This window comes from Phaseolus vulgaris, chromosome 7, assembly GCF_000499845.2.
Source record: "Phaseolus vulgaris cultivar G19833 chromosome 7, P. vulgaris v2.0, whole genome shotgun sequence".
NCBI lineage: Eukaryota > Viridiplantae > Streptophyta > Magnoliopsida > Fabales > Fabaceae > Phaseolus > Phaseolus vulgaris.
In genome coordinates this window covers 685,632-702,331 of record NC_023753.2, presented here as the reverse complement: position 1 = coordinate 702,331, position 16,700 = coordinate 685,632, and the positions used below count along the sequence as shown (strand labels likewise).

Here is a 16,700-nt window from a genome sequence, read left to right as displayed (position 1 = left end):
AAATAAATATAAAGTTTCATGGTAAATTTCATTTTTTAAAGTAAAGAGACTTAGCGTAAAAATTAGATCAATCATCTATTTTTTTTATCATACTATTGATCCTATAAATTATTTGAGTCAAATAATAATGTATTAAGTGATATGTAATTAATTATACAATATTTTTAAATGTAAATGTAACAAAAAAATATTAGACGAAAAATGTAAAAGAGTATTTGGGTAATTTTGAACTAAGGGGTGCAGAAAGAATTTCCCCTTAAGCTCGTTTGGGAGGCCCAATACGCAGTTGAGAATCCGATAAAAATCTAAACCTGTAACTGTTTTCATTTCTCCTTCATCTTCATCTTCATCTTCGTCTTCATCTTCGTATTCTTCGCCATGTCTTCTTTAACATTCACGGCAGAGGTAGCTTCCAGCTTCTTCGGCCTCGCTTACCGCAACCCCAAACCCTTCACGCTCTCACTCCCAACCTCTCTTCTCCCACTTCTACGCAGAACAACCACTCGTTCCCAATCTCTCTCCGCACCATTCCCTCTCAGACCCGCTCGCCGTTTCACCGTCGCCGCTACCACCGCTGCGCCGCCTCACTCCGAGGAATCCGACGCTTCCACTGTAATCCCCCCCGACAATCGCATTCCGGCAACCATCATCACCGGCTTCCTCGGTTCCGGCAAGGTATCCTTCCTATTTCCCTCGCTTTCTTAATCAGAGCAAAATAACAGCTGAGTCTGAACTCTTGACTGTCTTTAACCGAGCAGACGACACTGCTGAACCATATTCTGACAGCGGAGCATGGAAAGCGCATTGCGGTTATTGAGAACGAGGTATTTGTGTAACTCAGTTTTTATGGTTATGTGAATTTGAATGCGATTGTTTCGGTTAACGTGTTGCTTTGTAGAACGAACTTACTCTCTGCGTTGTTTGTAGTTTGGTGAAGTTGATATAGATGGTTCTTTGGTCGCGGCAAAAGCTGCTGGTGCTGAAGATATCATGATGCTGAACAATGGCTGTCTTTGCTGTACTGTGAGGGGTGATCTTGTTCGAATGATTTCCGAATTAGTTGCTAAGAAGAAAGGAAAATTTGACCACATTGTTATTGAGACTACAGGTCAGTGAGTAACTTCAGGTTTTGTGTGTGAGTGTAATTGTTTTCGTGCTATGCACATTGTATTGTAGAATTGATGTTTTGATCTGGTAGATTTTATTGCCATTGTGTATGATTGTACTTCGTGTCTATTTTTGTTGTTTGTACTTTGGACTTCGAAAGGTTTGGCGAATCCAGCACCAATAATACAGACCTTTTATGCGGAGGAGAATATTTTTAATGATGTCAAATTGGATGGCGTTGTTACTCTCGTTGATGCGAAGCATGCTGATTTTCATCTTGACGAGGTTAAGCCAAAAGGTGTGGTCAATGAGGCTGTGGAACAGATTGCTTATGCGGATCGCATAATCGTAAATAAGGTATTGGCTATTTTTGTTTGTTGTGGAATGGCTTTAGTTTTGCAAAAATGAAACATTTAGATTACTTAAGGCAGGCATATCAGTTTTGATTTGGCAAATGGCCAACCTACTAAAGGATAGATTATTTTTATTGTAGTATGGGCAACCTTGTCTTTCCTAATTCAATGTGAAGTTATTCGTAGAATTCTACAGTCCAGGCTATGAAATGAGATGAACATTATCTTTGTGGCTGAAATTGTAGGCTAATGATATTCTTGTCTATATTGCACCAGACTGACCTAGTTGGTGAACCAGACATTGCTTCTTTGGTCCAGCGGATAAGGGTTGGTGTCTATCTCCTCCTATTGTATCTATGAGTTCAGTTTTAGTTTTAATTTTAATTTTGTTTCATTATTTTGAGCCCCACATTAAAGTGGCTTTGTCTGTAATTCAGAAAATAAACAGCTTGGCTAACTTAAAGCGGACAGAATATGGAAAAGTTAACTTGGATTATGTTCTTGGCATTGGGGGCTTTGATCTGGAGAGGTAGCTTTTTGTTCTTGTTTCCGATTCACTGGATTTGAATTGTTTAAAAAAATTGCAATCTAAATTTGGGCTCACTAGTTCTCTGCCCAAGGAGTTTCTTGTTAATCATATGGTTCCTGCTTGACTATACACTCATATATAAACAATTATAATATATCCTCCTAGTCTTTTATACTAAAATTATTTTTGTCTGTTTAGTATTCCCAGAATCCCAGTCCCTAATAATATATATCTTTGAGTACTATCTGTGTTAATAATTGTCCTCATTGGCGACAATGCTCATAGGAGTACTCATTTACCTGTATCGTTGTCATATTTCTTGCTTTGGTGCTTTGTAATCCATAACCTTACGTGGATATTTCAAATTTTCTGCTTTAATATTATTATATCTTTCTAAATCTTGATATATAATTTGTGTTTTTTGATCTTCAACAAGGATTGAGAATACCATTAATGATGAAGGTGCAAAAGAAGATCATGACCATAGCCATGACCACAAGCATGAGCACCATGACCACGGGCATGAGCACCATGACCATGATCATCATCATGACCACAAGCATGGTACCAGTTTTTTTTTTTCTGGAGTCAGAGTTGTGTACATGTCATTTATTCTTGTTTGTAGCACTAGTCACAAGGTACTGGTGCTCAGGCCTTATCAGTCTTACCAGTGTAGATTTACTTGTTTGGATGCCTATATATATATTATTATTATTATTTCCTCTAGATTTGGCATTTGGATAGGGATCAGTTCCTAAAAAGTGCTTCTTAATTCATCATTCATAAGGACATGATTGTGGAATATGTCATTTTTACTTTGTTGGGAATAATATCCATTTTGTTGTGTACAGAACACCACGATCACCACTCTCATGATCATACTCACGATCCTGGAGTTTCATCCGTCAGCATAGTTTGTGAAGGAAGCTTAGACCTTGAGAAGGTTAGACATCGACCTATACTTAATGCTAAGTGTGTCAATTTCTATTTTCCATTTGCCTTTCATTCTTTTATGTACATGCAAAAGGTCAGTGTTGGAATTTGCCTTCTAAACTGCTATCTTTTCAGGCTAACATGTGGCTTGGTAACTTACTACTGGATCGGAGTGAAGACATTTATAGGATGAAGGGTCTTCTATCTGTTGAAGGAATGAATGAGAGATTTGTCTTTCAGGCAAGCTTAAATCATGGATCTTGAATCAATTCCTTAAATTTTTCACTCGGCTAATTGTTGTGTTTGTTATTACCCATCGAATCTGTCAATTATCATTTATGTTCAGTTTCGTGGAATTAAGCAATTCTTTTTTAACAGGGAGTTCATGACATATTTCAAGGTTCACCTGAGAGGTTGTGGGGTCCAGATGAACCAAGGATAAACAAAATTGTGTTCATTGGGAAAAACTTGGATGCTATGGATTTGGAAAAGGGATTCAAGGCATGTTTACTATGATACTAAGAAACTCAATACAGTGATTTGAAGTATCTCTCTGTTATCCATTGATGCACGTTGAAGATATGAGTGGTGCTTACGTCCAGATATATATAGTGAAGAATGTTCCATTTCTACTTTCAGTCTTTGTTTTCCTTGGTTGTTTCATGAGCTTAAATTTTGTTAAGAAGAATAATCCCAGAACATGCAACTTGTACAGATCAAAGCAGGTTAATTTAACGGAAAAGGGTGTATTTTTTTTTATAATTTATTGAAATGGATAAATTTTATTTTATTTTTATGAAAATTGGTAAATAAAGTTTGACTTCAAAATAAAGAAGTTGTGGTTTTAAACATAACTTTGATTCTGGTCAAATACTCTACTTTAAAGTTGTGTTTCAAGTTTTCTATTATTTTTAGGGAAGTTATGCTTAAAGTTATATTTTAAAGCACAATTTTCTTATAAATAACTTTTTAAAATTAATAGTTTAATTTTTTTTTTAAAGTAAAATATTTGATTAAAACTAAAATCGTGTTTAGAAACAAGATAAATACAATCTACTTATTTCTATTAAAAAAAATACATATTTTTATAAATTAAAAAATCATAAATTAATAGATGAAAGGGTTGCATTAATATATTCTCGAAATATGAGCACAGTGTTGAATAATTAAATATGTTAATTAAGATTGAAATGCCGTAGTATGAAGAAAAACTGTTATGGAATTCTGAATGAATGATGATAATTGTGAATAGTAAAATATGTAATCAAGTTTACAACATATTTGACTTCCACTCTTGTAAAAATGTAAAAACTAAGAATAAAATAAAATTTACCATAAAAGAATAAAAATATCAGACTTATGACACCCTTTTTAAGAGTATCTTACTTCCAATAATGAATAAAATATTAATTAATATTATTTTTTATGATTTATATTTTTTTAATATATGGGCTTGGCATAAATTAAAATGATTCTGATATTTCAGAAATTACATAGAAAAAAATTAATATAATAAGATATATTTTTAAATTATTTATGTTATAAACACTAGAAGGTCAAATATATTTGTAGTAGTATTTCTATATTCATTATTTAATAAACATGTTAATTTGGTATTAATAACAAAACAAAATTATTTTATTTTCTTAAAAATAAAATAAAAGAACAGTGATATTATTATTACTAACAAGAACACATGCACTCACGTGTGTATCCGCATTTTTCATTTTTATTATTTATATATTTATATAAGTTTAATAAATATCAAATCATATGAGAATACATGTAAATTATCTAAGTGCACCATTGATAATAGTTTTATTAAGATTTTACATTAATTTTTTATATTTTCATTTTATTATTTTTTAATATTAAATTTTGATTTGACTTGAGTGTAATATTGAATTTTATAAGGGTATCAAGATTAAGGTTTAAAAAAATTGGAGCAGCAAACAATGTCAAAACATAATGCAGATGATGATGTTTTTCAAAATTTTCTCATTTCAAGTTTAGAGTAACTTTCATGTTCATCAAATGTCTTATGCAAAAATGATATATTGGAAGATGTAGAATCTATCACCATATCAATTGAATTCGCGTCTTCCATGGTAAAGAAGTTGTAAAAATAAAATAATAAACTAAATATAAATTACCAAACTTCCAACTTAAGTAATATCTAATAGATCAAAGCAACAATGGTATAAAAGCTTTGCCCGCAAAATGGGCTTAGGATTCACTAAATTTAACATCTTATTTAAAAAGCATTATTCACCGAATTATCCATTATTAATTTTTTTACAATATCTTTGGTGCTTGATTGATTACTAAGATTTCAAATAACACTACTAAATACATAAATTTGAAATGAAAACAAAATAACTTGCCAAAAATAATTAAGGATCCAAAAATTTCATATAAAAGAAAGAAAAACAAACTAAAAAATCCTCCATTGCTTTGTTAGGTGTGTACTTTTTGAGTGAAATGTCAGGGAAATCACTCAAATTAAATCATAATTGAGAGAGAATTGAATGGTAAATAAAAACTCAAATCTGCCTTAAGTAAACATTTTCATACAAAAATATATAAAAAAAAATTAAGAAAGCAATAGAAACAAAAATGTTCAAATCCTATAATAGTGAATGAAATGAAACTTTAAAACTTATTTTATAAACTCTGAATCTATACTAATTATCTCGTTCATTTACAACTCAAACCTCAAGAGTCATTGAAACATTTCACCGTTGATTTTATCCCCAAACGGTTGGCTTCCGCATCGAAATCTCCACCTAAGCGATGTGACTTCAGCGCTATTGCCATTGAAGAACCTTTCAAAACTTCAAAATAACATAGTATCACTTCAAACGCTTTGGGAAGTGTGAGGAGAAGGAAACAATGGTGGTTGTTGTTGCTGTACAATGACAATTGAGGTGAGAGTAGGAGAAGAACATATGGAGCGTGAAGGAAAATGGTTCAAGATGTGTCAAAATTGATTAGCATTTTTTTTCTTTTGAGTCGAAATATAAAAGAGAAAAAGGAGTGAATGTAACAGGTGAAAACTACCTCTTCATACGGGAGTGAATGTAATTGGTGAAAAAATTACTCCTGATTAAAAAAGTGAATGTAACCGGTGACCACTCCTATGTAACTGCTCACCTTTGGGCACTACTCACGTTTGCAATGCCCAACATATAGGATAAAAAAAAGAAAAAATTTGAGAGCAGGTAAAGGCGAAATCCCTTTATATATAGGTATATACATCTCTTTCAATTCAAAATGATTGCTCAATTTATTTCAAATATTTTTTAAAAAATAGGAAATGACGCAGTGTCCAAAATACTAAAATAAAATCAAATATTAATTTAAGGATAAAAAAGTAAAAAATTTGAGGGTAGGAATCCCTTTATATATAGGTATAGATATGTATAAATAGATTTCTCTTTCATAAAAAAGACACTCTCTTATTATTTAATTAATTTTCAAAATAAATTATTTCTTCCAATTTACAGTTACAAAATTTATTTCAAATATTTTTAAAAAAATAAGACACAAAGAACAAAATGCTAAAATAAAATCAAATATTAATAAAAAATAAAAAAAATAATTTGAAAATACTTAAAAGGGATATATATATATATATATATAGGTATAGATATATTAAATTTAATATTTAATATATGTAATAATAGTGATATAGAAGTGAATGGAAGGGAAGCATAGCCAAACCCCAAATAGGGTTTTTATTCCCGCTCTTCCATCTTCTTCACCCGTGAGGACTCTCTTACTGTGAATGTTCAATTGAAACCAAAACCCTAAATTAAACCCTAACCAACCTACGCCATGTATCTCTACAGTCTCACTCTGCAGCGTCCCACCGGCATCATCTGTGCCATCAATGGCAGCTTCTCCGGCGGCAAGAGCCAGGAAATCGTCGTCGCCCGTGGCAAGGTCCTCGATCTCCTCCGTCCAGACGACAATGGCCGGATCCAAACCATCCTCTCAGTCGAAATCTTCGGCGTCATTCGCTCCCTCGCTCAGTTCCGCCTCATGGGAGCTCAGAAGGACTACATCGTCGTCGGCTCCGACTCCGGCCGCATAGTAATCCTCGAATACAACAAAGAGAAAAACGTATTCGACAAAGTGCACCAAGAAACCTTCGGAAAATCTGGTTGCCGCAGAATTGTCCCAGGTCAGTACCTCGCCATCGATCCAAAGGGTAGGGCCGTTATGATTGGAGCCTGCGAGAAGCAGAAACTCGTTTATGTTTTGAATAGGGACACTGCTGCTAGGTTAACCATTTCTTCCCCTTTAGAGGCTCATAAATCGCACACTTTAGTTTTTTCAATTTGCGGCGTTGATTGTGGCTTTGAAAACCCTATTTTTGCTGCTATTGAATTGGACTACTCTGAGGCCGACCAGGATTCCACTGGTACGGCTGCTTCTGAGGCTCAGAAGCATTTGACATTTTATGAGCTTGATCTTGGGCTCAACCATGTTTCCCGGAAGTGGTCTGAGCAGGTTGATAATGGGGCCAATTTGCTTGTTACTGTTCCTGGGGGAGGTGATGGCCCCAGTGGGGTGCTTGTTTGTGCTGAAAATTTTGTTATTTATAAGAATCAGGGTCATCCGGATGTTAGGGCTGTGATTCCGCGGCGGGACGACTTGCCAGCTGAGCGTGGCGTGCTTATTGTCTCCGCTGCCATGCATAAACTGAAGAGCATGTTCTTCTTCCTCCTGCAGACGGAGTATGGGGATATTTTTAAGGTCACATTGGAGCACAGTAATGACCGTGTATCCGAATTGAAGATTAAATATTTTGATACTATTCCTGTGACTGCTTCGATGTGTGTGCTGAAGTCAGGGTTCTTGTTTGCTGCCTCAGAGTATGGGAACCATGCTTTGTATCAATTTAAGTCTATAGGGGATGAAGATGATGTGGAGGCATCATCTTCTACGCTGATGGAAACCGAGGAAGGTTTTCAGCCTGTGTTTTTCCAGCCCAGGAGGCTGAAAAACCTCGTCAGGATTGACCAGGTCGAGAGTTTAATGCCAATAATAGATATGAAGGTCAGTAATCTCTTTGAAGAGGAAACTCCTCAGATTTTTACTCTCTGTGGACGCGGTCCTAGATCCTCTTTGAGGATTTTGAGAACTGGTTTAGCGGTTAGTGAGATGGCTGTATCCAAGCTTCCTGGTGTACCAAGTGCTGTTTGGACGGTGAAGAAGAACGTTATTGATGAGTTTGATGCTTACATTGTTGTGTCATTCACAAACGCTACTCTTGTGCTTTCCATTGGTGAGACTGTCGAAGAAGTTAGTGACAGTGGGTTTCTTGACACTACTCCCTCCCTTGCTGTTTCTTTGATCGGAGATGATTCTCTCATGCAGGTTCACCCAAATGGTATCAGGCATATCAGGGAGGATGGCCGTATTAATGAATGGAGAACGCCTGGAAAGAGGACAATCTCAAAAGTTGGATCAAATAGACTTCAAGTGGTTATTGCACTCAGTGGAGGGGAGCTTATATATTTTGAAGTAGATGTAACTGGTCAGTTGATGGAGGTGGAGAAGCATGAAATGTCTGGAGATGTTGCTTGTTTAGACATTGCTCCAGTTCCAGAAGGCAGACAAAGATCTCGATTTCTCGCAGTTGGTTCATATGACAAGACCATCCGCATTTTATCACTGGATCCTGATGATTGTATGCAAGCACTAAGTGTTCAGAGTGTTTCTTCACCTCCAGAGTCTCTACTTTTTCTTGAAGTTCAAGCTTCTGTTGGTGGTGAGGATGGTGCAGATCATCCTGCTAGCCTTTTCTTGAATGCTGGGCTACAGAATGGTGTGTTGTTTAGAACTGTGGTGGATATGGTTACAGGTCAGCTTTCTGATTCTCGTTCTCGGTTCTTAGGATTGAGAGCCCCAAAGCTGTTTCCCATCATTGTGAGAGGCAAGCGGGCTATGCTTTGTTTGTCTAGTCGACCTTGGCTTGGTTACATTCACCAAGGACATTTCCTTTTAACACCCCTTTCATATGAAACCCTTGAATATGCTGCTTCATTTTCATCTGACCAGTGTGTGGAAGGTGTAGTTGCTGTAGCTGGGGAGGCCTTGAGAATTTTTACCATTGAAAGGTTAGGAGAAACATTTAATGAAACTGTAATTCCATTAAGGTACACACCAAGGAAGTTTGTGCTGCAACCCAAACGAAAACTCCTGGTGATGATTGAGAGTGATCAGGGAGCATTAACTGCAGAAGAGCGTGAAGCTGCTAGGAAAGAGTGTTTTGAGGCTGCTCAAGCCGGGGAGAATGGTACTGGAAGTGCAGACCAAATGGAGAATGGTGGTGATGATGAAGATAAAGATGATCCCCTATCAGATGAGCACTATGGTTATCCAAAAGCTGAATCAGAGAAATGGGTTTCATGCATCAGAGTTCTTGATCCAAGGACAGGAAATACAACTTGTCTTTTGGAGCTTCAGGAGAATGAGGCTGCTTTCAGCATATGCACAGTAAATTTCCATGATAAGGAATATGGAACCCTTTTAGCTGTTGGGACTGCAAAGGGACTGCAATTTTTGCCCAAAAGGACTGTAACTGCAGGATTTATTCATATTTATAGGTTTGTAGAGGATGGAAGATCTCTTGAACTTCTTCACAAAACACAGGTTGAAGGTGTTCCTCTTGCTCTGTGTCAGTTTCAAGGAAGATTACTTGCAGGGATAGGACCTGTGCTTAGGCTATATGATTTGGGAAAAAGACGTCTGTTGAGAAAATGTGAGAATAAGCTATTCCCCAACACAATTGTCTCTATTCAGTCATATCGTGATCGGATTTATGTGGGTGATGTTCAAGAGGTATGTTCTATGTTATAGCCATATGTAGCTTATGTGCGTACTGGTTTCTCATGTGGAACCATAGAATGAATTCAATCACTACTAATTGGTATCTTAATTTATGCATTAATCATGATGGATGCATTCACCATCATAGTTTTAGAATCATAGTAAACCCATAGCTGTCGAATATTTGCATTTGTGACTTGAGCATTCTGGTATTGATTTTTTTGGTATCATTTGATTGATATCACTATGGATTCTGACATTAATTTTTCTGTGTTCTGCGAAATCTAATGTTCTAGTTTCACTGATTTGGTTTTTATACAAAGCTTCAGTGTGTATTACTCTGTTTTGGAAGGACACCACTAGGGCTCTTATGTTGTGAATTTATTCTCTCTTAATTTTGCAAATAGACAGCATGCTTATTCTCGGATCCAATGTGCTGCATGTTTCAATTCACTGAATAAAATCAGCAGTTAAATTGTGTTTTTTTCTTTCTTCTCTCCAGTCTTTCCATTACTGCAAATATAGGCGGGACGAAAACCAACTTTACATATTCGCTGATGATTGTGTTCCAAGGTGGCTTACTGCATCGTACCACATAGATTTTGACACCATGGCAGGTGCAGACAAGTTTGGAAATATCTATTTTGTGCGGCTGCCACAGGATGTTTCAGATGAGATAGAAGAAGATCCTACTGGTGGTAGGATCAAGTGGGAGCAGGGAAAGCTGAATGGAGCTCCCAATAAGGTGGAAGAAATTGTACAGTTTCATGTTGGTGATGTGGTCACATGCTTGCAAAAGGCTTCTCTTATACCAGGTGGTGGAGAGTGCATTGTATTTGGAACAGTTATGGGAAGTGTTGGGGCACTACATGCCTTTACTTCACGAGATGATGTCGACTTCTTTTCTCATCTGGAGATGCACATGAGGCAGGATCACCCACCTTTGTGTGGAAGAGACCACATGGCATATAGATCTGCATATTTTCCTGTTAAGGTATACCTAGTCAATATTGGGCTGTTTATCGTTTCTATGAAATTGTTCGAATGTGTTTTCTGCTGTCTGTGAGATAAGATAAGAGCATCGTCCCTGTCTAAAAATTTGTTTATTGTGTTTTTTGTTTGCGCATTAAATTTTAACAAATTTCTGAGCTGATAGTCCTATTTTATTGTGTAGGATGTTATTGATGGGGATCTATGCGAGCAATTTCCAACATTGCCAATGGATTTGCAGAGAAAAATTGCTGATGAATTGGACAGAACCCCTGGAGAGATACTGAAGAAACTTGAGGAAGTGAGAAATAAGATTATTTAAGAAATGGTTGCATGAAAGGTATGGTTCCCTATTTTTATCTATTCGGGTCTTGACTGTTCTACTGTTATAGTAGATCTATAACCAATATTTGAGATCTACTTTTATTTTAGATGGATAATTCCAGCATTGTGTCCTTTCTCAACATGGGGATTTGTCCCCCTTTCCATCTTCATGCAGATCTTAGTAGAGAATGGGATATTACTGTTACACATGTTTACTAGAAGCTAACCTCTTTAATGGGACTATCCTCTAACCCCTCATCTCGACTATCTCCTTTTAAAGGATAGTCTTGGCTGAGGATTTTTTTCATTATTTTCTATTGATTATAAAATAAAAGGGAAATTCTTCGCTTGTCAAGATTTTTGTTGTTTGATTCCCGAGACAGTTGCTAACACAGGGTAATAAAAAAGGTCATCTACCTTTTTCTCCCCTTATGTGGTGGCTAAGAAGTAGAAACCCCCACTTTGTAGCAGTTATTTGATTGGTTGATAATTATTGATAAGAGGAAAATAGAGGACACTACATAGTTTGTTCTTTGGATTAGAACCAGTGTCATAGGTGTTGTTTAAACATATCACCTCTGTTCCAATTAAACTACTTCCATATGTTGCCATGTGGGTCTTGCCTGAGATGATGACGATGATAATTAATCTTGAATATTTTTGCAGTTGCTCAGTGTTACTCAGTTTTGATTGATGAAAGTCTTGTGCTTTTTTTTGGGGTTGCATGCAGGTGATAGTGGAAATGTGTTTTTCTAGTAGGTCATTTGCCCGCCGCAGATAGGTCAAATACTAACAAAGTGAAGTAAGCTTGTGTATCTCATTAATACGGGAAAGGTGATTTCTTGTCCTATTTAATTCGAGGGGGATGAAGGGACCTGACGATAAATCTGCTCTGTATTGGAGTCAAACCCACAAGCCTCAGTTGGCAATTTATGTTGTAATTAGTCGTAGTTAACTGTTATCACGCTTTGTGGATGTGATAACGTGCCACATCACTTCTTATCTACAACTCACTCAGCAACCTGTCTTTTACTCGATGAGATGTTTGATTTAACTGGATTTGAAAGTTAGTGTAGAATATCACTGCTTTTACCATTTCAACGAGAAGTTGGTTCTGGTTAGTTTTCCAAAATTTAATGCCATTGCATTTAATGTACCTATCAAAATTCATCCTCAAACATTATGCATTAAAAGAATGATTACAGAAATATTTATTTTATTTTATTGTTTAGCAACTGTGTAGTGGTAACCATTAGGGTTTTGGTGTTGAATTTGTGGTGCCTGTTTTTTCCAAGGTTTGTAGTTGGCTGTTGATTATTGTTAAATGAATCCTTTTCAGGTTTTGGTAGTACTCAGTAATTGAAAGGTGCATATCTCGTAATGGTTTTTTGCTAAGCAGGGTTACCAAAGCTTTTGTGATCTTGTATTCTGATAAAGGTGTTTCCGTAATATATTAAATTAGTTTTGAAGAGAAATTAACTGATTCAATCACTATGACTTTTAAAAGAAAATCAATTATAATGTATTCAATTAAATAGTTGTTTGTATGATTTTCAGTTTTAATCTTGTTTTTTGCTTACAAAATATTAAATAAATGGTGAGGTATATTATAAATATAGTATAGTTTAACATATGAAATATTTCGTTTATTAAGTTTTGCATTTTTCAAATTTGTAATATGAATAAAAATGTACACGTTTATTTTTCAACAGAACAAAGATTTAAGGGGATGAATTGGTAATTTACAAGCATACATTATTTGAAATTATTGTTTAGTCTGATGCTGCTATGGTCATGAATTAACGTATATAAATAAAAATAAAAACCTGGTTACATGGTGCAGAAATTGATTAGGACAATAGTTATGCAGTAATGTTGAAACAGTAATTCCCAACCCTTATTCCCTCACTTTGTTTCCCAAATGTGACTTCACTTCACCAATTTGGCTACAGAACAGACTTCACCAAATGTTCATGTTCTTCTTTCTGCTCTCTCTCCAATCTTGTATTTCCAAAGTTACATCTCTTCTCTATCCATGCAATAATATCCGAGAACACAATCTGCAAGTTTTCAGGTGGCTCTCCATACAGCAGACCATGCCACATTTCTGGGTACATCTTCAGTGTCTTGTCTGTGCTTGCTGCCACATCAATTAGCTCTTTGCTAACTGCTTTATCAGTCACTTGATCCTCCTCACCGTGTAAAACCAGAAAAGGAAGTGAAACCTGAACAAAAAATGGAGACATTGCATTAACTAAATTCAACATATGTTGTTATTTACTCATAGCAATGAAGCAGCTTCACAAACCTCAGGCAGTCTTTTCTCAATCTCTGTGCTGACCCTTAGAAGTTCGTATGCTGTTCTCAATCGAGGCTTTCCTTTGTAGCAGTATCGGTTCGCTCTAATCTGCATTACAATTGGAACTTGTGTTTTTAATAATAACTTCCAACTTTTACTTCTGCAACAAAAAATGTCATGAAAATACCTCTTCTCTGACTTTAGGCTCTTTAAAGGCCATATCAATTACGTCTGGGCTGGGAACTATTCTCCACGACGGAGCAACTTTGCTTAGGGCACTCAATACACTAACCACCATTGAATTTGGTTTCATTTCCTCTGCAATCTGCAATTTATTAACAAATACCAACTTCAACTACGTCACATAACTAATTCAGATAACAAAACAACTCTTCTTTTTTTCTATGAGATTCGGACAGACCTCTTAAATGGTGTGTCCAACAGAAATCATCACTCATACGACAGTAAAATGAGTATCGATGAAATGTCCAATTAAAAAAATATTTCTTGGATTTCTAATAATTCTAAAACAATTTTTTTAAAAAAAAATACATTAATTTTTTAAAAACTCAAATTTATTACATAATTTTTTTAATATAATTATAAAAATAAAAAATAAATTCTTTTGAATCAGTTATGAAAAATATTTTTCTGCTAAAAAATACTAAACAAAACTGAAACATATTTAAATATATAAATCTTTATTATATAAATTATATAATATATTGATATATATTTTCGTATTATTTGTATGTGTCAATTTCTATGCTACATACATGTTAAATAAATAATATATGCAATAACTGTCATTCAATCATATAATACTGTATATATTAAGTTTGTTAACTTTTTTTTCATTATAATAGCGATGGGTTACTGAGGAGCCATTCAACGGTTTTAAAAAGTCAAAGACTTTCGATGTCAAATATTAGTATCGGTCAAACAGATCCACTCATTTATTTCTTTAATTAACGGATAAACTCAACTCCAATATACAAAAATATATCTTTTATCTTTTAAATTGTCTAATAATATAATAACAGATAAATAAATATAGATAAAAACAAAACTACATCTATTTCTATCGATAATTTTTCCGGTTTTAAATTGTGAATGATTGATGCACTCAACTAATAAAAAAGAAAGATTCTTAAGCACAAACTAATTTTCTATCTCTTTCTATCTCTTACGTGATTCTCTCACAAACGATATCTCTTATTTTATCTGGTAAACAATTTTGTACGCAAAGGGTTTTAATGCGTATAATATTTTGATGATGAGAAAGATAAAGAAAAGGACAGTGAATATATTCCCACACACCATGAGAAGAAATGTACTGGTTTTTAATGGGTCCAAATTTGCAGGGTACTGAAAATCACGCACCAATTATCAAAAACATGTCTATAAGGCCAACAGCTAGCAAACTCTGAATGGTCCAAATAAAACTGAGTTGTTGCTGTTCTTATAAGGGGACAATTTTGGTCTTTTTTTGTCATGTGATTGAAGTTGTGATGCATGATTATTTTGATTAAATGAAATTTGGCAGTGTTGATCCTAGTTAAAGTCATTTCTGAGGTGAATTATGTTTGTTTCATAATGGAAAACATGGATGAAATTAATATCAATGAATGATTAACTATAGCAGTAAAAAGAGTCACATGTATAATTTTGGGGAGAAGACATAAGGACAAAGAAAAAAAAAAAGTGGAAAAAGGAATCTAACCTTGCACATGGGTGCAACCAAAATTGCCCCATCCCAGTAATATGGTTTTTCCCTGTGCAAAAGAAGTGCCACAGCTCCTCCCATGGATTCCCCCATCAAGAACCTCATCTTCTTGGTGTACTCTGCTTTTTCTGCAATTTCAATCATTCAAAGCTTCAAAAAAAGACAAATATTCACCAAAACACATGTTTCCAAAACACATGTTTCCCCACGTCATGGGTGGGAAAACATGTTCAACAAAACAACCTTGGTGGCAGCCAACAAAAATTGACATAAAAAACAGAGAGAGAGAGAAGATTCAAACCACAAACTGAGGTGAAATGTTGGATACAATCGGCGATGACAGAGTCAAAACTCATAACAAGACCAGGAACCCCTTCCGATTTTCCATGTCCTTCATAATCAATCCCAAACATGGCAAAACCCGCTTTTGCAAGCCTTATTCCTGTGCCTGCAACACACCTTTCACTGTTTCAATCAAAACTGCACAAAATTTCAACCAAATCAACTCAAAATTGGAAAACCAAATGCTCAGAGGGTAACTGCAGAATTACTGTTCATAGTGATGCTGCATTCCATGGCGTAGCCATGGCACATAAAGATTAAAGCTTTCGGACTTCCACTCGCCGGAAGCCATCGGCACGTAAAAATCTTCAACCCTCGCGAATTCCGAATATATTCCTTAAAAACGTAGAGAAAACATCCTCAATTTTTCTTTTTTAATCTAATTCAATCCCACAAAATCGATTTATAAAATGAAGTCTCCATACATTTGTATATATAAAATATATTTTTTTTTATCTCATGTAAGATCTAGTTTATGTTAATTGTTACCTCCTCGTATATGATAGTATGGGTTTCCCTGGCCTGCACAAAGAAGAACAAGAAGAGCAAAACAAAGTTAGTTATGAACAAATATATGATATTTATATATATATAGAGAGAGAGGGGGAGAGAGAGACCATGAAGAAGGGTTTAGTTTTGGTGAGAGAGATGAAGAGAGGAAGAAGAGAGGGAGTTGAAGATTTGAGTGCATGAAAATGAGGAAAGAAGAACACGTAAGAGTGAGGAAAAGAATGATATTAGTTTCTCCATTTATAGAGACAGAGAGAGAGAGAAGTGTTGTGTTCTTTCTCATTCCATGAAATCATCAACACAAACAAACTTTTTTCTCCCTCTTCTGTCCTTCGCCCTCGCCCACACACATTTTTAATAATGCTACTTAATTAATAATTAATATCAAACTAATTATCATAATTATTAATTTATTATTGTACACCATTATCTTCTGCTTCATAATTGCCTATTCAGAATTTGTTTAGTTTCTCAGTTCATAATATAACATCTTTCTAAGACAGAAAGAGGGTCGTTGAATGAATCAATGGAACAGGCAAAGAGAGATGCATAGAAATTTTATATTATTATGCTAATTAAATTAATAGTTAATAGACGTGCTTTTTTTTATGAAACCACGTTTTAGTGTTTTCATTCTCAAGCAACTGGCTTTAGTTTGTTGGACTTTTTTTAGGTGGAGCTTTCTTTTTAACTCCTTTTGTTGAGCACTTATATGTTTCCATCACTTTCATTTATTTATAAAATTGA

General features: G+C 35.0%; 3 protein-coding genes across 3 annotated transcripts; 2 read left to right on the top strand and 1 right to left on the bottom strand.

Annotated features, from left to right (window-relative positions):
• Positions 1-288: 288 nt before the first annotated feature.
• On the top strand, positions 289-3,712 carry LOC137828739 (uncharacterized). The gene is made up of 10 exons (XM_068635428.1): positions 289-675; positions 759-824; positions 928-1,108; positions 1,268-1,464; positions 1,737-1,787; positions 1,898-1,989; positions 2,426-2,553; positions 2,841-2,932; positions 3,058-3,162; positions 3,301-3,712. Exons 1-10 carry the CDS (start codon positions 379-381, stop codon positions 3,436-3,438), a joined length of 1,347 nt encoding a protein of 448 aa, XP_068491529.1. The 5' UTR covers positions 289-378; the 3' UTR covers positions 3,439-3,712.
• A 2,879-nt stretch (positions 3,713-6,591) lies between these two features.
• Positions 6,592-12,208, top strand: LOC137827874 (spliceosome-associated protein 130 A). Its single transcript, XM_068634232.1, has 4 exons — positions 6,592-9,774; positions 10,265-10,756; positions 10,937-11,092; positions 11,807-12,208. Exons 1-3 carry the CDS (start codon positions 6,760-6,762, stop codon positions 11,072-11,074), a joined length of 3,645 nt encoding a protein of 1,214 aa, XP_068490333.1. The 5' UTR covers positions 6,592-6,759; the 3' UTR covers positions 11,075-11,092; positions 11,807-12,208.
• Positions 12,209-12,865: 657 nt separating this feature from the next.
• Positions 12,866-16,290, bottom strand: LOC137827875 (caffeoylshikimate esterase-like). Its single transcript, XM_068634233.1, has 8 exons — positions 16,061-16,290; positions 15,933-15,965; positions 15,653-15,779; positions 15,403-15,549; positions 15,099-15,229; positions 13,563-13,700; positions 13,385-13,483; positions 12,866-13,301 (listed from the first exon to the last, which is right to left on the bottom strand). The coding sequence occupies exons 1-8, from the start codon at positions 16,061-16,063 to the stop codon at positions 13,023-13,025; spliced, it is 957 nt and encodes a 318-aa protein (XP_068490334.1). The 5' UTR covers positions 16,064-16,290; the 3' UTR covers positions 12,866-13,022.
• Between the last annotated feature and the right edge of the window lie 410 nt (positions 16,291-16,700).